We start from the raw sequence: 22,802 nt of genomic DNA, 5'->3' as shown, positions 1-22,802 counted from the left end.
CCTATGAGATTAATTTCCACAATTCTAAAATGGAAACTTTTACCTACTTCAAAGGATTAAATGATATACTAGATATAAAACACTTATCACAGTGCCTAGCAACTTTTCAACAAAGAAGTCATTAATAATTATTAGCTTAAAAAAGGAACAGTGAGCTGGTTGCGGTGGCACATGCCTGTAATCCCAGCAACTAGGTATCTGAGGCAGAAGGATCCCAAATTCAAAACCAGTCTCAGCAATTTAGCAAGGCCCTCAGCAACTTAGTAAGACCCTGTCTCAAAATAAAGTATAAAAAAAGCTGGGATGTGACTCAGCGATGTGTTTAGTGTTTAGCATGTGTGAGGCCTTAAGTTAAAAAGAGATTTTTTTCTTTTTGTACAGTTTGTAACCCAATAATAGACTTAAATATGTAATGATTGGCCAATTTAAATAAAGGAAATAGAATATGTATTCTGTGGAATGTGTATTATTTTATGAACGTTTGTTTACATGCAGATATGGGTATGTGTTTTATCTGTTTTAGATGGAACATAAGTTTATACAACATATGGATATATGCAAATGTGTGTTCTGGGTCACAATGTGAAATGTATTACTTGGGTTAGGTGGAAAAAAATTTTGAGAAACATTGGAAAACACTCAAACACACAATTATTTTCTTCTTCTTCTTCTTCTTTTTTTTTTGGTATCAAGGATGAAATCTAGGTGCTCAGCCCTTAACCACTGAGACATATCCCCAGCCCATCTTCTTTTTAGTTTAGAGACAGGATCTCACTAAGTTGCCGAGGCTGGCCTTAATTTGCCATCCTCCTGTCTCAGTCTCCAGAGTCAATGCGTCACCATTAGTTCCTTTCTTGCTGTGCTGCTCTTGTAAATTGAAAGTCAAACCTTTAGAGATTATCCCTCTGTCAATTAGAAAGTACACTGTACTTTATCTTTGTAAAATACTTTGGTTTGGGCCAGGTGTGGTGGCACACATCTGTAATTCCAGCGACTCAGGAGTCTGAGGCAGGAGGATCTCATGTTTGAGGCTAGCTTCAGCAACTCAGCCCTAAGCCATTTAGCGAGATCCTGTCTCAAAATAGAAAACATGAAAATAAAAGGGGGCTGAGGATGTGGCCCAGTCGTTGAGCGCTCCTGGGTTTAATCGCTGGTACCAAGCCAAACCAAACTTTTGTTTCCATCTCCTAGCAAAATACCTGGTAAATAGAAGGTGCCAAATATATGCTGACTAAACGAAGAACAAGAAATAGTTTGAAATAAATGCTGAAGATACATAGATTAGTGGATACCTTCTAGGTGATCAGACATCTTTTGAAAAGTTGTTCAAAGCTTTGGATCTTCTTTGCAGGCACTAACAATTTTGAACAGGAGTCCCAGAGAATTCCTGAAATTTTACCCACCTTCCCGGAAGGACCTAAGGAAACTAAATTTATCCAAAAGGCGTTTTTTTCCTTTGACTCCTGGGTGTGTGAGGTCGAAGAATGTAAGGCTTAGGGTTAGATTACTTTTCAAATTCTCCTACAAATCCTTGGATTTTATAATTTTGGTGCTGGGTAGGCACAGCCTCTGGTAGAGTTCGGTTGCGGTCCAAGAAGAGGAGGAATAACTTTAACATTTACACGGTGTGTCATCTAAATAACCTAGGCAGGGCAAGTAGGGTGGAGGAAGGGGCGGGCACGCGCACGCGCACGCGCACGCGCACCGCTGCGTCGACGCCGACGTCTCTGGGTTTCCTTTTGCTGCCACCCTTCCTCTCAGTTCTGTACGGTGGCCGGCGGGAGCCAGACGCTGGGGATGAATGAAGGTGCTGGGTGCAGGTTGAAAAAAGCTCCTCTGCTTTTCCCTCTCTCCAGGCTCGATTCTGCCTTTGTGCGGTGTCCCCAGCCTGTCCCCATCTTATCGACGACTCGGTTGGTCCCACCGTCTAAGTTCTTGGTGCCCGAATCGACTCGGGCACAGTTAGAGTTTTGGGGATCCGGATTATCGCTAGGCCCAACTTCGGACCGCGCTCTAGATTTCTGCCGAGTCCCGCCTCTAGGACGCGGAATTCGAGAGGGGTCCCTTGAGACTGGAGGGTAGATTTTAAGGTACGAAGCGTCCGCTTCTCAGATCTCAGCGCGTTCCCAGGTCTTTGTCGGCAGCCGGTCAGACTTATTTCAGACTGAGGGACTTGTTGGTTCTCCTTGTCCCTGGAGTAAGACCTGTGAACGCTGGTTCTTGGAGCCTCTGCTCCATCAGCCCACCCCTCTACTAAAAGACCAGCTGCTCCTGCTTGAAAGCAAAGCAAAGTTTCTTCCCAGGGCTCTTTCCTCCCACGGTTCTGCTAGTTGGTCGGTCTTAAGAGAGGACGGCTTTGGCTACCTGCTCGGTCGGTGGCCCCCTCTCCCTTTTTTGGTGTCTTTGATTACTTCTGAAGATACACGACTGCCAGAGTGGCACTCGCCTTTCTCTCTTAGCTAATTGCACCCACAAACATCTGCTTTTTTTTACCCAGTAACGCAGGAGACATAGGATAGTGTTGTGGTCTATAGAGCCTTAACTCTGACATTATTTTTGGCCAGTGAGGTGGTTGGCCAGTGTTTCCATGTCCAGTAGTGTGGGAAAAAGAAGCCCAACAATTCCTTACACCTGTTGGTTAGGCGGGTGATGCTGCAAAAGTATGGCTATGGCCATTCATTTACTTTCATTCACGTTTTGTGGATCTCATGTGACTGGTCTGTTGAAGAAAAGAAAGCCTTGAAATGGTATATAGTATATGAGGGTTCAACTTCGGGATTTCGCCATTAACTACTAATACTACTTTGGACCTGTAACTTAATTCTCTGGACTTTATATACTTCTTCTGTATTAGAGCAGAAGACTCCTAAGGCTGGAAAAGACACTGGTATATTCTTGTTTTCTTTTTCATTTTCCAGATGGCAGTAGAAGGTAGGGATACAGGGAAAGCTGGTCTTGGAACATTGCCAGGAACATTGCCAACATAGAGACCTATTAATAATCTATCACATTTTTCAGGTTTTTAAAAAGAGGAGTGTACATACATGTGGAAATTATAGCTCTACTTTTTATTAATTTATTTATTTTTAATCATTAGGATCAACAGTGATAATGACTGAGTGCACAAGCCTTCAGTTTGTCAGCCCTTTTGCTTTTGAGGCAATGCAGAAGGTGGATGTTGTTCGCTTGGCATCTTTAAGTGATCCAGAATTAAGACTTCTGCTTCCCTGCTTGGTGCGGATGGCACTCTGTGCTCCTGCTGACCAGAGCCAAAGCTGGGCTCAGGATAAAAAACTTATCCTTCGCCTTCTCTCTGGAGTGGAAGCTGTCAACTCCATTGTTGCTTTGTTGTCTGTGGATTTTCATGCTTTAGAACAAGATGCCAGCAAAGAACAACAGCTTAGGTATGTTGTATAATATATGGATTTGGATTTATTTGAATGTTCCAAAGAGTAGAAAGTCAAAAATTTTCAGAGCAGAGAGAAAAACGAGAATGTAAATTTTGGAGAGTGTTTTATTTAGGTCTTTTCTATTTATAGTTAAAATTGTAGGAACTTGTGAGTTCTGTATTATAAAATCTTGCATAGGAAAATATGGCCGTGTACTATTGTGTTTAGGGTAAACTGATTAGTCAGTAATTCTTGGTGGGAAGTGGGTATGATAGCTTCCACTAGATTAGAATGGTTTATAGAAATCACTTGGGAGGTGTTTAACATCACACTGATATCTAAAGATTCTGGGCTGATATTATAACCTTCCCTACCCATTGTGAATCCGGAAATAAGCCAGTGTTATTAAGGGAAGTGAATGTTAACTATGAGTTATGTGAGGCAGTCTTTACACACCTTGTGAATTTCTGAAATATATGGGCAAACTAGTATTTCAGAAGTAATAGTGAATATTTAAAGTGTATAATTCCTAGGGTATTTTAGTAATGGATAATTTTATGCAATTATTTCCATGTCATTGTTCCTATAATAGTTGTTTTATATGTTTGTACTTATTAGGCATAAACTTGGAGGAGGCAGTGGAGAGAGCATCCTGGTATCACAACTTCAACACGGACTAACATTAGAATTTGAGCACAGTGATTCACCTCGTCGATTGCGTCTTGTGCTTAGTGAACTGTTGGCCATTATGAACAAGGTGCTTAATTTTTAACCATAGCTCAAAGTAGACAAAAATGGAGGCAAGAGAGCAGGCAGTGTGGTATTTCTATTTGATATGTTTTCCTTTCAACGACTGAAAGGAGATTAAAAGCATGCCTTAAAGACTTTCTCTAGTTTTTTTTTTTTTTCCCCCCACTTATGCCCATTCTGCATCCTCTATCATAGGGATTGCCAACCCCCCCCCCGCCCCCTGCCCCCATGGAATCCATACAAGGGCTTGACATTTAGAAAGGAACTGATCTCAAAATTTGTAAAAATACCAAGTTTGGTAGTACCTTTAGAGATGTAATTTGCCTCATTTAATGTAGTGAAATATAACTGAAAAAATTGTGTAATTCATTTAGGTACTAGATAAGCATCAAATATGTCATATGATACTGAGTAAGGAGTACAAAACTAATTTGGATGTAGGGTGATTGATTGGCTAGCCTCACTAGATGATTTAATTGCTATACTAAAGAGTTAAAGTTCTTCTCTTAGAAAAATTATACATTACTTTGTCATGGATTTCTTGGTAATTATGGTTAAATGAAACTTTGAATTTAAATGTTCTAAATTTTCTGGAATCTGTGAAGAACTAAATTGGGTTTTCATATTAAAATGACATATGAGATTAGACCCAAGGTTTCAGAAGCAAAATTATTTACTATTGGAATTTCGGGGTCAGTTAATTTTTAGTAAATACAGTAGTTTTAAAATCATGGATAAAAAAATTCCAGTTCTGTTTTTAAAGAGGATACTGTTGTGTGTGCATGGGGTTGGGGTAGTTAGTTTTATTTTTTATTTTTCATAGTTGGGATTGAACCCAAGGGTGTTGATCTACATCCCCAGTCTTTTTGATTTTTATTTTGAGACAGGGTCTCACTAAATTTCTGAGGCTGGCCTACAACTTGGGATCATCTTGCCTCAGCCTTCCAAGTCACTGGGATTACAGGTGTGTGCCACCATGTCTAGCTTTTTTTTTTTTTTTAAAGAGAGACAGAGAGAGAGAGAGAGAGAGACAGAGACAGAGAATTTTAATATTTATTTTTTAGTTATCGGCGGATACAACATCTTTGTTTGTACGTGGTGCTGAGGATCGAACCCGGGCCGCACGTATGCCAGGCGAGTGCGCTACCGCTTGAACCACATCCCCAGCCCCATGTCTAGCTTTTTAGCTAGTTTTAGATTAAAGTTTTTAAGGTTATATTACAAATCATTCAAAAATTTTTCCTATCACAAGTAATTCTTTAATTCTTTCCCACTATACTGATCTTCTTTAATTTCAACCCAGACTTTTCTGCATCTTTTTTTTTTTTCTTTTGGTGGTACTGGAGATTGAACTCAGTGACTCTACATCCCAGCCTTTTTATTTGTTTATTTTTTAGAATTGAACATGAATTTATATTGTTAAAATGCTGTTTTAAGTTTACAGATTTTTTGTTGTTATACTGGGGATTGAATCCAGGGGTGCTTTTCAACTTTCTACACTGCAAGCCCCTTTAAAATTTTTTTTTTTTTTTAAATTTTGAGACAGGATTTTATTAAATTGCACAGGCTTGCCTCCTCCTACCTCAGCTGCCAGAGTAGCTGGGATTACAGATGTGCACCACTATGCTTGGCTCAGTTTTTGACTCTGTTTTTTATTTTTTTAAGACATTGATTATGTTTTTACTTTATTCATTTATTTATATGTGGTGCTGAGAATCGAACCCAGTGCCTCACACATACTAGGCAAGTGCTCTACCACTGAGCCACAACCCCAGCCCAGTTTTTGACTTTCTTAAGCTTCATTTTATATGAATAGCATGCCTAGATAATTTCTTTGCCTTAGTCTTTAATTTCGGATAACTCCAAATATATATATAGAAATCAGTGCTAGAGATTAATGTTACCATGTCTGAATAGTAATTGTGGCTCAAAATGGTTGAAATTAACCAATATTGTATATCCCGTTACAGTATATTAGTAACATATTAAGAGACATATTTTGTGAGCTCAACTAGTAATTATAAAAATAGGGATTTAATTTATTGTCTGATATTAATACAGTTATTATTTTTTCTTTTTTTTAAAGGTGTCTGAATCCAATGGAGAATTTTTTTTCAAGTCTTCTGAGCTTTTTGAGAGTCCAGTCTATTTGGAGGAAGCTGCAGATGTACTTTGTATTTTACAAGCAGGTATTATATTTAGTACAAAGATACATTTCAGATATAGTTTCTTGTTGAATGATACTATTTAACTTCTTGGGGTGGAATGTTGTTATTTTAGGGATCATCTACTAAAAATATGCCTGAAAAGTTTAAGATAAAAGTGACTAGTAGGCTGGGTGCAGTGGCCTATATATGTAATTACAATGACTTAGGAGGCTGAGAAAGGAGTATGGCAAGTTTAACTTAGTAAAAACTTGAGTTAAAAATAAAAAGGGCTGGGGATGTAGCTCACCTCTAGGTTCATTTCCCTAGTACCGAAATAAATAAATAAATAAGACTAGTGGTAGAACAATCAGTAAGTGAGTTATTTTATTTCTATAGTATGGAATATTATGTACACATTAAGATGGTTTATTTGGTTTAATGATTTTACTGCTTAATGATTTTGGAAAATGTTTATAGTATGTTTAAATGAAAAAAGCAAAGGGCAGAGTAGTAAATAAAATATAGTCCCAGTGTTGTTAAAATTTAAGACAAAAACAATATCCATGGGAGGAATTTAAATAAAATATTTAATGTTAATGTTGAGTAATGGATTAGAGCTAATTTTAATTTTATTTACCTTTTTGTATTTTCCAGATTTTTTATACTATATGTATGATATAAAATGAAAATGCAAAGAATTTTGTGAAAATTTCTTTTTATACCAACATTATTCAATGAAACTTTCTGCAATATTCTGTGTTGTGCTATTCAGTTAGTAGCCATTGGCCATGTGTGACTGTGGATTATTTGAAATCTAGCAGTGTGACTGAGGAAATGAACTATTTTAAGTATCATTTAACTATTCATGTGTGGCTAATAGCTATCCTACTGAACAGCTCAGCTCTAGACTATGAAAAATAAGTATTTTAGTTGCATTTTGGTGGCATTTTTGAAATATCAAAAGACATTTATATTTAACATAATGCAATATCTTATTTTAATAGTGCTATTGATTTTGTTTTCTTATAGAGCTCCCTTCCTTGCTTCCTATAGTTGATGTAGCTGAAGCCTTGCTACATGTTAGAAATGGTGCTTGGTTCTTGTGTCTCTTGGTGGCCAATGTTCCTGATAGTTTTAATGAAGGTAAATATAATTTAAAAATGGAATATTGGAAACATTTGGTTGGGCATATATAGGTGTTGCGATGGGCAAAAGGTGCAACTTACTCAGTCGAGGGGGAGAAATAAAGAATGTCCATGTGCTTTTGCCCTTTTCAATGCTTTATTCACTCAAATCACTTAATACAATTTTACTCTATAGGTTCTTTTTATTTTTTTTTTAATTGTTGGTAGACCTTTATTTTATTTACTTATTTATATGTGGTGCTGAGAATCAAACCCAATGCCTCACATATGCTAGGCAAGCGCTCTACTGATGAGCTGCAACTCCAGTCCCACTCTTCAGTTTTTGGTGGACACAACATCTTCATTTTATTTTATGTGGTGCTAAGGATCGAACCCAGTGCCCCGCGCATGCCAGGCGAGCGTGTTACCGCTTGAACCATATCCCCAGCCTTCTATAGGTTCTTAATCAAGAAAACAACAATCCTTAATACTAGGCACTACAATGGACAGAATCAATTCATATCAAACAATTCTAGATTAATTAATTCACAACCAAACATTTCTAGATTAATTAATTCTAAGCACTGCAAACATACTTAATCATGACAGGCTAATGACAGACATTCCCTTTGTGTGCTAAGTTCAAGTGTCAGATCAAAAGTCGCAAGCCTTAGTCCAGCAGATAGGCACTCACTCAGACCGCCATGATCAGGTTAGGAACCAAGGGAGGCTTCTTCTGGGGTGGAGCTGACGGCAGGTTGAGGAGAGGATGGCTAGGAGAAGTTGCTGCTCTCACCAGGTTCAAGATATAGCTGTAGAATTTGAGAGCAGTGAGGACAACACAGAGGTTCAGGCAGAAGAATTGGAGTGTCAGTCTAAGACCTCATTAGGATCTCAGTGTGAGGGCATCATTGTTGGCTGGCTAAATGTCTGTTCACTTGCTGTATTATTTATACCAAATTGTGGGGCTTTCGACTCCCCTTTCAGTCCTTATCAGCTGCCACCGGATTTCTAAGTGACATCATTTATCCAGGGGTTAAAATATCTTATCCCCACCCTGATCTTTTCACCAGTTTATTAGGATGGGGGAAGTGACTTGTTTCTGCCTGAGGGCCACACTTGTGGGCTCTTGTTAGGCAGGCCTGGTGAGACTATAGGTTTCAAGCTGGAGTTTTTAAAATGGATTTGCTTAGACTCAGGCCTAAGGCCATCCTCACAGTAGGATCTTTTTTTTTTTTTTTTTTTGAGGTGTGGGGGGGTCTCTCTTTGTTACCTCAGCAGGTCCCTAGTAGCTCTAGTATCTGGCTGGGACTATAGTCATACACCACTGTGCTCAGCTAGGACCTAATTTTCTTTCTTTCTTTTATTTTTTTTTAGTTCTAGGAAGAGATATTTTATGGAATTCTATTTCAGATTTTTTCATTTTGTTTTAAATATTTTTTTTAATTTGTAGATGGAAACAATACCTTTATTTTATTTGTTTATGTGGTGCTAGGGATCGAATCAAGTGCCTCACACGTACTAGACAAGCGCTATACCACTGAGAGCCACAACCCCAGCCCCATCAGATTTTATCTTTTGAAAGTTTTTAGTGAGTATTCATTATAGGTATGCCAAGCTCAGGAATTTCAAAATTGTATTGACATTGCAAATTTAAGTATAGTGAGTATGTAGCCCTAATTTTTTTTCTTTTTGCCATTATACCCCAATGTTATACCAGTAAAATATGTCAGACAACTAGAAGATGTGATCTCTATGCTGAGGGAGCAAAGAGGAGACATCTGCAATACAGTCAAAGAGCAATATGAGATATATGTCATCAGAAATATCAACAGTCAGACCATTTTTTTTAAGCTTTATTACTGACAGTTTGCCAAAAGTACTGGGTATAAATTTAGAAAAATCAATGAAGAAATTTCACCTTTCTTTTAAAGTACTAATAACTGAAGATTGTTATTTGGGTCTGAGTGATATAAAAGTAAAAACAACTTTTGTTAAGCAAAGTGATCTGTGAATTGTAATTTTTCCAGGGAGGAAAAGTACTGGATCTGGGGTTATAATTCCTGACTTTGTCTGTTTGCTCCTTGTGTGATATCCACTTAGATACTTCTTTTCAGCTGGGCATTGTAATCCCAGTGATTTGGAAGGCAAGGCAGGAGGATGGCGAGTTTAAGGCTAGACTCAGCAATTTAGTGAGGCCCTGTCTCAAAAAGAATAGGCTGGGGATGTTATAGCTTAGTGGTTAATTGCTCCTGAGTCATCCCCTGTGTGTGTGTATAAAATTTAAAGCAACATTAAAAAAATTCTTCTGTTTGCGTGGCATGGTGGTGTACATCTGTAATCCCAGTGATTTGAGAGGCTAACGCAGGAGGATTGCAAGTTTGAGGCAGCCTCAACAACTTAGCAAGGCCCTAAGCAATTTAGTGAGACGCTGTCTTAAAAAATTAAAAAGACTGGTGTGAAAAACATCTTAAAATAATAGAGATTCTTAAATATTTAGTTTGTAGAGGCCTGATAAAAAATGGAGAACGACAAGATGAAGAAAGTCTTGGAGGAAGGCGCAGAACGGATGCCTTACGATTCTTATGTAAAATGAATCCTTCTCAGGCCCTGAAGGTCCGAGGCATGGTGGTAAGAGACCCTATTGTTTAAAGAATTAAAGCACTTTATATTAGGACAAAGTACTTTTCTTAAGATAGTTTTAGAATCTTATAGAGGTTGCAGATTTTAATTACATACTGGATGTGTTATCTTCCTCTCTGGGTTTTTATGTTTTGTCTTATTTTTTTCTCTAAACTTAGATGCTTTAGATTTTGAAACATTTTGGCTCTTTTCCTTTTAATATTGTGTTTGTTTTCTTTGCTGTGTTAGGTGGAAGAATGTCACTTGCCAGGCCTTGGGGTGGCTTTAACATTGGATCACACTAAAAACGAAGCTTGTGAAGATGGAGTGAGTGACTTGGTTTGTTTTGTTAGTGGTTTGCTTCTTGGAACAAATGCAAAAGTCCGGACATGGTTTGGAACTTTTATCCGAAATGGACAGCAGGTGAGATTATATATCCCTGTAGGCTAAGGATCAGGATATTTTGGCAGTTACTAAAAGGGGAAGAAGAAACATGTTTAGGAAGATGTTATTAGAATAATGGTTCTTTTTAAAAAAATTTTTTTTAATAGTTATAGATGGACAGAATGCCTTTATTTTGTTTATTTTCTTGTGGTGCTGAGGTTTGAACCCAGTGCCTCACACGTGCAAGGCAAGCTCTCTGCCACTGAGCTACAGCCCCAGCCCAGAATAATGGTTCTTAAACTTAATTTCAGGGACTTTCTCAGCTTTTAAGGAATACTTGAGGAAATGAAAGAACTTTTGTTTATGTAATTTTTATCTTTTTATATTTCCCATGTTAGAAATTAACAGTAGCCTGGTGTGGTGGTGCATGCCTGTAATCATACTGCCTGTAATGACTTGAAAGGAGGCTGAGGTAGGAGAATTGCAAGTTTCAGGCAACCTTAAGACTTAGTGAGACCCTGTCTCCAAACAAACAAACAAAAAAAAGTGTTTGGGACCTGTGGATGTAGTTCAGTAGTAGAATGCTCCTGGAGGACTGCGAGTTCAAAGTCAACCCAAGCAATGGTGAGGTGCTTAGCAACTCAATGAGACCCTGTCTCGCAATAAAATACAAAATAGGGCTGGGATGTGGCTCAGGGGTTAAGGGCCCCTGAGTTCAATCCCCAGTACCAAAAAACAAGAATGCTCCTGGGTCTAATTTCTTAGTACTGGAAGCGGGGGAAAATTAAAGCCAAAATTTTTTTGTATTATGTATTTAATTTATTAAAAGTAGCAATAATAGAGCTGGGGCTGTAGCTCAGTGGCAGAGTGCTTGTCTTGTACATGTGAGGCACTGGGTTCGATCCTTAGCACCACATAAAAATAAATAAAATGAATGCATGCTGTCCATCTACAACTACAAAAAAAAAATTAGGAATAGTACCAGTATGAAATATGAACATAGTATCTTTTTAATGGAAAATATATTTTCCTAAACAAAAAATTTTGTGAGTAGTGATATTATTTAATATAGAGATTTTTTTCAAATCTTTTCAACTTGTGGTTTAATAGAAACCTTTGGAAAAATTCATTGTATACTTATGAGAATAGTGTAAAAAAAAGGCATTGTCTTAGTGTTACTAAAAGAAATATTTTTTGCCTTTCTGGGACCTCCTGAAAGCATCTTGGAAATCACCAGGATTGTGGATCAGACTCATGACAACTGTTGTATAGGATCATCTAAAGAAATTATATTCTATAATTTTAATGTATTCTTTTGTATGTGTGTGTATGTATGTAGTGATAAAAGATACATAACATAAAGTTTACCACTTAATCTTTTATTTTTTTTGTGTGGTAGTCGAGATCCCCAGAACTCAAATGCTAGGCACACATTTTACAACTGAGCTAAAAGCCACATGCCAGCCCTTTTTTTTTTAGTATTTATTTTTTTAGTTATAGTTGGACAAATAATACCTTTATTTTATTTATTTATATGTGGTTCTGTGAATTTATATGTGGTACCGAGGATTGAACCCAGGGCCTCACATGTGCTAGGCGAGTACTTTACTGCTGAGCCACAACCCCAGCCCATGCCAGCCCTTTTTGGATTTTTATTTTGAGATAGGGTCTTTTAAAAAATTTCTTTTAGAGACAGAGTCTTGCCAAATTGCTTAGGGCCTTATTAAATTGTTGGGGCTGAATCTTCCTGCCTTAGTCGATTACCCTGACCCCAGTAGCTGGGATTACAGGCATGTATCACCACATCTGGCCCATATTAATAATTTTTAAGCATACAGGTCAGTGGCATTAAAATATTTACAGTGTTTGACAACCATCACCATGAGATTTTTCTTTTAATTATCCCAAACAGAAACTATACTCATTATATATACCCATTAAACTTCCCTTCCCTCCTCTCCCTTGGAAATCCCTTTATTCTACTTTCTGTCTGAATTAATTTACCTGTTCTGGATAATTTGTGATTGGAATCAAATAATATCTTTCTTTTTTTTTTTTTTCCCTATGGTCCTGGGGATTAAACCCAGGGGTCCTTATCCACTGAGCTGCATTCCCAGCCCTTTTTTTCATATTTGATGCTAATATGAAAAATTGGAAATTTGACTCCAATATGAAAAAAGGAGCACTTGGCTCCTTTTTAGTTTAGAACTGCTTGCATATTTATTATCTTTGTTCAGTCATTTTCTTAATAGACATTGAGTGCTTCCTACATGTTAGACATAGTGTTAGGCCCTGCAGGATAAAAAATGACTTGAGACAACATTCTTGCCAGAAGAACTGTAGTAATTATGGACTTGTAGACTGTTAATTATAACAGCTCTGTAAGATTAATATTAATCAAGTATTCACTTTCTTGTTAGTAAGGGAATTGTAGTTCAGAGAGGTTAACTAATGTATCTAAAGTATATAATTATCTAATTATAGTACTAGGGTTTAAACCCAAGATCTTTGTCTCCAAAGTCTGATTGTTTTATACTGTGGTACATTATGATTTTGAAACTATCATTTAAATAATATTCTACAACTTCTATCATTATTTAGTCTTTCCTCTGCAACCAATCCAAATTAGAGTGTGAGAAGTCTTCAGACAAACCAGTGGATTTTTAGTTTGCTTGGCTTGTTAAAATGAGATTCTGAAGTTATGACAACCTTCTCACATGCATCAATTTCGAGTGTTTAAATAGGGAGATCTGGGGCCTTCACACTTGCCTAGCATGTGTAAAGCCCTGGGTTTGATCCCTAGTACCACACACACACACACAAAAAAAAAAAAAAAAAAAAAGGAGGGGGAGGGGCAGATCTGTTTGAGACTCTTCTAATTTAGTAAATACTTCATGCCTTCTTTTTTTTCTTGGTTCATATTTCTTACAGAGAAAAAGAGAGACCAGCAGTTCTGTCCTTTGGCAAATGAGGAGGCAGCTTCTTCTGGAGTTGATGGGCATTCTTCCCACAGTAAGAAGTACCCGAATTGTGGAAGAAGCTGATGTGGAAATGGAGCCTAATGTGTCGGTGTATTCAGGACTGAAAGAAGAGCATGTTGTGAAAGCCAGCGCACTCTTACGTCTGTACTGTGCTTTGATGGGGATCGCTGGACTCAAGTATTCAATACTTTGATATTTTCCCTTTTTTGTCATTTTACTTTCTTATTTCTAATCCCAAGAAAGTGAACCAAAGGCTTTTATTTTGAGGATTTAGATTTCATTCAGCTCCTGTAATAGCTGGCATGTATCAAGATTAAAGTTCTTGTGCCAAGCATTTCTATACAGGGATGTATGTATCTATTTTGGTCAGATTGCAAGTAGAATTATGTAAATATGGGAAGGCTCAGAGCAGTTTGTCAATTTCGAATTACATTGTAAAGGAAAACTAATTTCACCACAGCTCAACGAGATCACTGAATGAGAGATCCTTTACCTGATCCATGCAGCTAAAGTGAATCTCTCATATATTTCCTTTTGCAACTGAGGTCATAAAGTCTTTAAAATTGATATGATACGGGCTGGGGATGTGGCTCAAGTGGTAGCGCGCTCGCCTGGCATGCGTGCGGCCCGGGTTCGATCCTCAGCACCACATACAGACAAAGATGTTGTGTCCTCCAAATACTAAGAAATAAATATTAAAATTCTCTCTCTCTCTCCCTCTTTCTCACTCTCTCTCACTCTTTCTTTAAAAAAAAAAAAAAAATTGATATGATGCACAAGGTTTTTTAGTCAGTTTTATGAAACCTTTAGAATTTCTCCCTGTATTAATATGTATGGTTCTTAATTTATGTGTCTGATATATGTGAATTTCAGTTACTACAATTTAGTTAAAAAATGCCATTTCCTCAATATGGTTCACATGTCACTTATCACAGTACATTATTAACTTAATAATTACATAAAGTATAAATTTTGCTGTGAGCTCTTCAGCTATGTAAATAATGAATGCATCATGATCAGCATTTCTTTTAAGTTTCTGTTGGTGAATGAGCCCAGCACATCTGTTATTCATTTCACACAGCCAAATAGGTATTACATTGTTTCCTCCTCTCCCAGTAATAATATAGAATGACATTTTACAAAAACAGATAAGCAAAAGAGGAAATTAGCCAATAAAGGTAAAATGTAGTAAAGAAAAAAATGTTACAGGGAAAAGTTTAGGAAAGTGACTTACTGTGAGAATGTTGACACTGGCACCATTTTCGAGATCCTAGATTTGCATCCAGAGGAACAGAGTGAAGGAGCACATTTAGACAAATGAGGAAAGTCATCGTTTCAAAGTGATGACAGTGTTCCAGAGTATGTGATGCTAGCAAACTTCTTTATACTTAAAGGAACTTTCATTTCAGACCCGAAGGTACAAAGGATGAAATGTTGGAAGATGATCCAAACCTAGAAGGCAGTATGACACTTCACCAAGTCCTAGAAAAGATACTCATTTTGTATTACAAATTGTGCAATGAAAAGAAGATGGCAGGACTGGAGTTGTAGCTCAGTGGTAGACGTGATCCTTTTGCCTCAGCCTCCTGAGTTGCTGGGCTTATAGGCATGTGTCACCAGGCCTTACCTAATTATTCTTTGTGTGTGTGTGTGTGTGTGTGTGTGTGTGTGTGTGTGGTGCTGGGGATTGTGCATGCAAGGCAGGCATTGTATCAACTGAGCTATATTCCCAGCCCCCAACCTAATTATTCTTGATAAGGATTTTACAAAAAGATAAAACACTTGAATGTTTCTAATGTTTTCAGTTACAGAGAGTCATATATATATATATATTAGTTTTACTTTTTCTCCCCATTTCTATATTTACTGTAGCTGACAGTTAAGTTTTGACAAATCTTAAAACTCTTAATGTAATTATAATTTTCACTATTGCCTATTAAGATCGTGTTGCATGGTTTTATCTTACACATTCATTTTTATGTTCCCATACTACTGGGTAATATAAGGCATGCTTGTGTTTGTGTCTTAGGAAAAACACTAAGTATATTTTTTTAGATTTGATTTTTAATTTTTTCTTTTTAGTTATACATAGCAGAATATATTTAGACATATCATACATACATGGAGTATAATTTCCCATTCTTGTGGTTGTACATGATGTGGAGTTATACTGGTTGTGTATTCATTTATGAACATAAGAAAGTTAATTCTGATTCATTTTACTACCTTGTCTTTCCCACTCCATCCCCTTCCCCATATTCCCCCCACTTCTCTCCCCAGCCTATTGGGAGTAAGCATTTATATATTAGAGAGAGAAACATATTCAGCCTTTGTTTTTTTGGGATTGGCTTATTTCACTTAGCATGATAGTTTCCAGTTCTAGTCATTTACTGGCAAATGCCATAATTTCATTGTTCTTTATGGCTGAGTAATATTCCATTGTGTATATATGTACCACATTTTCTTTATCCATTCATCTGTTGAAGGGCACCTAGGTTGGTTCAATAGCTTAGCTATTGTGAATTGAGGTGCTTGAACATTGATGTGGCTGGTCACTCTAGTATGCTGAGTATATACCAAAGTATATCCTCTTTAAATCCTTTGAGTATATACCAAAGAGTGGGATAATTGTGTCAAATGGTGGTTCCATTCTAAGTTTTCTGAGGAGTCTCCATACTGCTTTCCAATGTATTTTCTTCTTCTTTTTTAAAAATATATATGTATATAGATTTTTTTTAGTTGTTGATGGACCTTTAATTTTAATCATTTATTTCTGTGTGGTGCTGAGGATTGAACCCAGTGCCTCACGCATGCTAGGCAAGTGCTCTACCACTGAGCCACAACCCAGCCAATGTATTTTCTTAAAAGTTTTGCTTTTGAGGGCTGGGGATGTGACTCAATGGTAGAACACTTACTTCTTCAGTGTGTGTGTGGCCCTGTGTATTGTCACCAGCACTACAAAAACAAAAACAAACAAACAAATAAATTTTGCTTTTGACAACTTAAGATGTTAAAGATTTTATAGTGAGGTATCATTATAAAGTTAAAAAGTTTTATCTGAATGGTTAAAATGTTGGCAAGTTCATTTTTTTTTTCCTGGTCTTCCCTCAACTAAGAAAAGTAAAGTCTAATCGTTTATTTCTTTTTAGACCAACTGAAGAAGAAGCTGAGCAATTACTGCAGTTGATGACCAGCCGACCTCCTGCTACACCGGCTGGGGTTCGATTTGTTTCCCTTTCCTTTTGTATGCTACTGGCCTTTTCAACACTTGTCAGGTACCTCACTGGTGTCTGTCTTTTCTCAACGTCTGCTTTTATTAACTTATTCAAAATACAAAGAGGTTGGCGATGTAGCTAAGTGGCAGAATTCTTGCCTAGCATTCGTGCACAGAGCCCTGGTTTTGATGCCTAGTTCCTCCGAAAATGGGAAAAAAAGGGAAAAACAAAACAAAAATGCCTGAATAGTATTAAATTAAAATTGACCTACACAGGGACAGTACAAAAGTTGACCTATACGGACAATTGTAGTATCTTTAAATACAAGGGTATTTTTAGCATCTACTATATGTCATTCATTTTATCAGTTCTTATGAATGTTGTTTAAAGGAATAAGAACAATTCTTCAGTGCTGAGCATGGTGTTACATTCCTGTAATCCCAGTGACTCAGGAGGCTGAGGCACAAGGATTGCAAGTTTGAGAACAGCTTTAGCAACTTAGGGAGCCCTAAGCAACTTAGCCAGACCCTGTCTCAAAATAAAAAATTAAAAGGGCTGTGACTGTGGCTCAGTATTTAAGCACCCCTAGGCTTCAGTTGCTGGTACCAAAAATAACAAACAATCAAACAAATAAATAAAATAAAAATTGGTCTACAAAATTTGTAAAGACTAGCCAGATACAATGGCACTTGCCTATAAACTCTGGTACTCTGTAGGCTAAGGAGGAGAATTGCAAATTTGAAGCTGGCCTTGGTAATTTAGCAAGAACCTGTCTCAAAAATAAAAGAAGGTTTGGAGATGTAGCTCAGTGGTAAAGCACCTCTGGGTTCAATCTTCAATATCTGGGTGGGGGCAGAATAAAAAGATTTGTTAAGAGTGTAGCAGTCCTGATTCCCCTCCTCACTGTTTTCCCTTCCCTGAAGGTAATGGCTTTCAGTTGTTTTAGCTTGTTTTGGGTTTTATTAGTACATTGTTAATAACAGTTTTGTGTTTGATGTATGTTTATTTTTTTGTTTTAGGTTTTTGTTGTTGTTGTTGTTGAGTTCATTCTATCAAGCATGAGAAATTAGTTCTCTTTATTCTAGAATGAGTTTCCTAGCCACATGTAATGTGGTGGCATTACATGTGTGATCCCAGTGGCTTGGGAGGCTAAGGCAGGAAGATTGTAAGTTCAAAGCCAGCCTCAACAACTTAGCGAGACCCTGTCTCAAAATAAGAAATAAAAAGAGCTGGGATGTGGCTCAGTGGTTAAGTGCCCCTGGGTTAAATCCCTTCTACAAAAAAAAAAAAAACAATTAGTTCCTTTTCTTCTCTGTCCTAAAATGTATTCACATACTCTTTTCCTCCCTTTCATTCTCCCCAGAGGTATAATGGTATATGGTTTTGATTAGGTCAATCTAGTGTTGTTTATATTATAATGATGATATAAACACTACTGAGAGCTCAGCAATGTAGTAGATGATTTCTTTTCCTCTAAAAGTTCTTTGTTTTGCATTAATAAATTTCCTTTTTATTTTTGTTTTCACTGTGCGTGGTGTTCTGTGTTCTGTTAACGCAACCTCAAACTTTCTGCAATCTAAATCTTTTCTCAAGTTGTTCTCACCTATGAGATAGTCTATTAGTTTAATCATTTTCAGAAATCTTACCTAGAGGGGCTAGGATTGTGGCTCAGTGGTAGAGCGTTCACCTAATACATGTGAGGCACTGGGTTTGAGCCTCAGCCCCACATAAAAAAATAAATAAGTAAAATAAAGTACAAAAAGAAAAAAAAAATCTCATCTAGAGCGTTTGGACCAATCTGAACTGGTTCCTTGCTTAATGGTGATACAGAATTGTACCCAACTGTCATCTAAGAATTGCTCTTTATCATTATTTTGAGGGTTTGCCTCTTCTTTTCTTTGTAACATCTCCTGTTTCCTGCATTTCATGTCATCATCTTTTCATTTGCTTCCTCATTGCTTTTTTAGAAAACAAGCACATGGGAGTAAAATTCTTTTGAGACTAGTGATTTCTGAAAATGCCTTTATTCTACTCTGATGTTTGATTGCTAATTTGTTGGTGTATAAACTTCTAAGTTGGAAATAATTTCCTTTGAGAATTTTGAAAGTGTTGCCCCATTATCTTCTAACTTCCAGTGTTGTTGAGAAGTCCGATTTCTGGTCCTTTGTGTGGTCTATTTTATTTAAATGTGGAAACTTGAGGATTAGCTTTCATCACTAAGGATTTGAAATTTCTAGAAGATATTTACAGGTCTGAATTTGTTTTTTATTCATGGTTCTTTCAGTAATTCCTTTTAACTTAGAAACTCATGTCTTTCAGTTCTAGAGAATTTTCATGAAGTAATTTTTTTGTTTTTTTTTTTTAAAGAGAGAGAGAGAGAGAGAGAGAGAGAGAGAGAATTTTAATGTTTATTTTTTAGTTATCGGTGGACACAACATCTTTGTTTTGTATGTGGGGCTGAGGATCGAACCCGGGCTGCACGCATGCCAGGCGAGCGCGCTACCGCTTGAGCCACATCCCCAGCCCCAGTAATTTGTTGATTATATTTTTCCCTTGGGTTTTCTTTGTCTAAAACCTTTTTTATTTAAATTTGTCTTTGTAATGATAATCTTATTTTCCTTACCTTTATCTTTTTTTCTCTGCACCCCTCTCTCTGTCTCTCTTTTTGGTTTTTGGGGGGCTGAACCTAGGGGCACTTAACCACTGAGCCACATCCCTAGCCCTTTTAATATTTTTATTTTCAGACAATTTCTTGTTCATTGGCTTAAAGGTATTTACCACCCATTGAAAGTGTACAGTTTGTGCCAGGCATGGTGGCACATGCCTGTAATCCTAGCCACTAGGGAGGCTGAGGCAGGAGAATTGTGAATTCAGAGCCAGCCTCAGCAACTTAGTGCAGCCCTAAGCAACTTATCGAGACCCTGTCTCTAAATAAAATATAAAAAAGGGCTGGGGATGTGGCTCAGTGGTTAAGTGCCCTGGGTTCAATCCCTGGTACCAAAAAAATAAAAAAAATTTACAATTTGCTGGGCACAGTGGCACATGCCTGTCATTCCAGTGACTCAGGAGGCTATGGCAGGAGGATAACATTCGAGTCAGCCTAGGCAATCTAGCAAGCCTCTCAGAAACTTAGACCCTGTCTCAAAGTAAAAAAAGTGCTGGGAATGTAGCTTGATAGTAAAGCCCCTCTGGGTTCAATCCCCAGTACCAAAAAAAAAAAAAAAAAAAAAGTATATAATTCAATATTTTTTGGTATATGGATAGTGTTATATAACCATCAACAAAATCTAATTTCAGGGCATTTTCATCATTCTGGGAATAAATTGTCCATTCTACCTATTAGGATTTTTCTCAACTTGATATTTATATCCTTCTGTATTCAGCTTTTGATTTCTTGTTTGTTTCTTTCTTTTTTTTGATACATAGGATTGAACTCAGAGGCTAAGGCGACTTTTTTGTCTCTCTTTTCTTTTTTCTTTTTTTTAAGTTTTAGTTGTAGATAGACACAATGCCTTTATTTTATTTTTATGTGGTGCTGAACCGAACCCAGGGCCTCACATGTGCTAGGCAAGTGCTCTACCACTGAGCCACAACCCCAGCCCTGTCTCTATTTTCTACTTGGAACTTTTCATTGGTATTTTTTATTGCTTGATTAGATTAGTAGGAAATTAAAAAGCAAATTAGAACCTCTAAGTACATCGATAGGCCTATGAGAAACTCTTCAGCTGATCAGAGTCTTAGAGAAGAATATTTTCTTGTCCAGAAAGTGAAGACCTGTCTAGAAACCTTTGAACAAAGATAAAAAGTAAGGATTAAGGACTGGTAGAGTCTAGTCATTCATTTAGTTCTGATTTTACAATGGTGCTCCATATATACCTGGTTGTTCAGACAAACTGTTTCACCATCTCAAGTAAATAAATCCAGTCTTTGTAAGGGAAGAATATTCATCTATTGTATAGAATGGTGAAGGTGATTTGGAAATCTGCTGATGACTTACATGGACTGCCTCCCTCTCTCTCTCTCTCTCTCTCTCTCTCTTTAATACCTTTATTTTATTTATTTATTTATTTATTTTTATGTGGTGCTGAGAATCAAACCCAATGCCTCACAGGTGCCAGGCAAGTGCCTTACCCTGAGTTAGAACCCCGGTGCTCCCTCTGTTTTAATCTTTCTTTACTCCCACTCCCAGAACTCCTATGGAATTGTCAATTCCTTAGCCCTTTGGGAATTTTGTGGTATAAAATGGACTGGTTTTCTCTTCTACTAGTTTAGTATTCTTCCTTAAGTTTGCTAAGTTGGTTACCTCTCATCTATATGTTCTAAAGCTTTCATCTTTTGTCTTATTCTCTTTTCTTAACATACATTGCTTTTATTTTTATTTATTTAATTATTTATTTTTAAACATACATTGCTTTTTTTAAAATTGTTGATTGAACTTTATTTATTTACTTATATGTGGTACTAAGGATCGAACCCAGGGCCTCATACATGCTAAGCAAGCACTCTACCAACTAAGCCACAACCCCAGCCCCATATATTGCTTTTAAGAAAATTTTTTTAATGTAGTTTTAGTTGGGTTTCAGTAGGGTATATAATTAGGTATGTGAAGTGAGGTGCTTCATTTTTTTCTACCTGAAGTATTTTTATTCTGTTAATGTATATTCTTTTTTTTTTTTTTTAATAGATGGACACAATATTTTTATTTTGTTTATTTTTATATGGTGCTGAGGATCGAACCCAGTGCCTCACATATACGAGGCAAGTGCTCTGCCACTGAGCCACAACCTCTATTAATGTTTATTCTAAACATTACCTCTAATCTTCATTACTCTCTAATGTCCAGGTTTAATTGGTAGGAAACCTAAAGTTCAGAAAGTTTTTATTTATTTATTTTTTAGTTTTTTCAAGATTACATTACCAGTAATTAGCAAGGATGGGATTTCTCCTCTGATTGGCAGGCTCTAAAGACACCTTTCTATTTTGTATCATTGTCTTTAATTAGTGGAATGATTTAGGTTAGTTGAAAATGACCTTTTTAATTTACTTAGCTTGGTCTGTAAGAGAGCGTGCTCTTTAGTTGAGGAATAAACCCAGGGTTGCTTAACCACTGAGCCACATGCCCTGCCCCCTTTTTTAATTTTATTTTTAAATTTTGAGACAGGGTCTCATTAATTTGCTTAGGGCTTTCCTGAGTTGTTGAGGCTGCCCTTGAACTTGTGATCCTCTTGGCTCAGCCTCTAGAGTTGCTGGGATTACAGGCCTGTTCCATCATGCCTGGCATTAGTGACTTAGGGTTTTAACTATTTTCACTGCAGTGAGGTGGAAAGAAAATAATGAGAACTTTTTTCCACAAGTCAGAGTCAACTTGTACCTTTCAATTTAAAATATAGGAATTGCTTTAAAATTGCTATTGCCACTGTTACATTTTTCATAACTGATGAGTCATATTCTTTGTCATGGCTAGTAATAATTTATTTCTTTATAATGTTGAATTCTACTCAAAAGATTTTTATAAATTGAATTCTTTTTTTTTTTTTTGGTGGTGGTGTCTCATGCATGGTAATCAGGCATTCTACCATTGAGCTGTACCCCTAGCCCTTGAATTCCATTTTTGAGATAAAAGATGGACTGACTTCTTACTGTCTAGTACTTAGTTTCTTACATTTTTTAAAAAAATATTTTTTGTTGTAGATGGACACGATACCTTTATTTCGTTTGTTTATTTCTATGTGGTGCTGAGGATTGAACCCAGTGCCTCACACATGCTAGGCAAGTGCTCGTACCACTGAGCTACAGTCCTAGCCCCAGTTTCTTACTTTTTGATGCTAAGTATTTTTGGTTTGTTTTTACCGTACTGAGGATTGAACTCATTAGCACTCTACCACTGAGCTATATAGCTCTAGCTCTTTTTATTTTATTTTGAGACAGTGTCTTGCTGAGTTGCTGAGGCTGGCCTCAAACTTGTGATCCTCTTACCTCAGTCTCCCAAGCCACTGGGATTATAGTCATGTGCCTCCATGCCCAGCTTGATGCCAAGTTTTAATACTAGATTTTTCTGTGTGAAAAAGTTGATACAGTTTTTTTAACTTTTTAGTCCCAAAGGGCCTTTGCTTTTCCAGGAATGTGAGGAAGTTCATTTTCTCTAACTTGCAAATATGGTAACTAAGATTTTGAAAGAATTTTAATATTT

At 36.9% G+C, this 22,802-nt stretch overlaps 1 protein-coding gene across 5 annotated transcripts in view; it reads left to right on the top strand.

The window, feature by feature from the left end:
* The first annotated feature begins 1,731 nt into the window (after nucleotides 1-1,731).
* The window catches only part of Ints2 (integrator complex subunit 2), a 50,432-nt gene continuing 29,361 nt past the window's right edge, over nucleotides 1,732-22,802 (top strand). The window contains exons 1-9 of one of the 5 annotated variants that reach the window (XM_048788172.1): nucleotides 1,732-1,820; nucleotides 3,098-3,404; nucleotides 4,008-4,146; nucleotides 6,226-6,328; nucleotides 7,316-7,429; nucleotides 9,911-10,041; nucleotides 10,282-10,455; nucleotides 13,348-13,574; nucleotides 16,547-16,672. In XM_048788172.1, coding sequence (XP_048644129.1) covers nucleotides 1,802-1,820; nucleotides 3,098-3,404; nucleotides 4,008-4,146; nucleotides 6,226-6,328; nucleotides 7,316-7,429; nucleotides 9,911-10,041; nucleotides 10,282-10,455; nucleotides 13,348-13,574; nucleotides 16,547-16,672 — 1,340 coding nt within the window. In that variant the 5' untranslated portion in view covers nucleotides 1,732-1,801. Of the gene's footprint in view, nucleotides 2,091-3,097; nucleotides 3,405-4,007; nucleotides 4,147-6,225; nucleotides 6,329-7,315; nucleotides 7,430-9,910; nucleotides 10,042-10,281; nucleotides 10,456-13,347; nucleotides 13,575-16,546; nucleotides 16,673-22,802 lie in introns of all 5 variants that reach the window. The other 4 variants (XM_048788147.1, XM_015495375.2, XM_048788163.1 and 1 more) reach the window with 4 other exon arrangements.

This window comes from Marmota marmota, unplaced genomic scaffold, assembly GCF_001458135.2.
Source record: "Marmota marmota marmota unplaced genomic scaffold, marMar, whole genome shotgun sequence".
Lineage (NCBI taxonomy): Eukaryota > Metazoa > Chordata > Mammalia > Rodentia > Sciuridae > Marmota > Marmota marmota.
The sequence above is the reverse complement of the archived record's forward strand: the minus strand, read 5'-3'. Positions and strand labels throughout refer to the sequence as shown.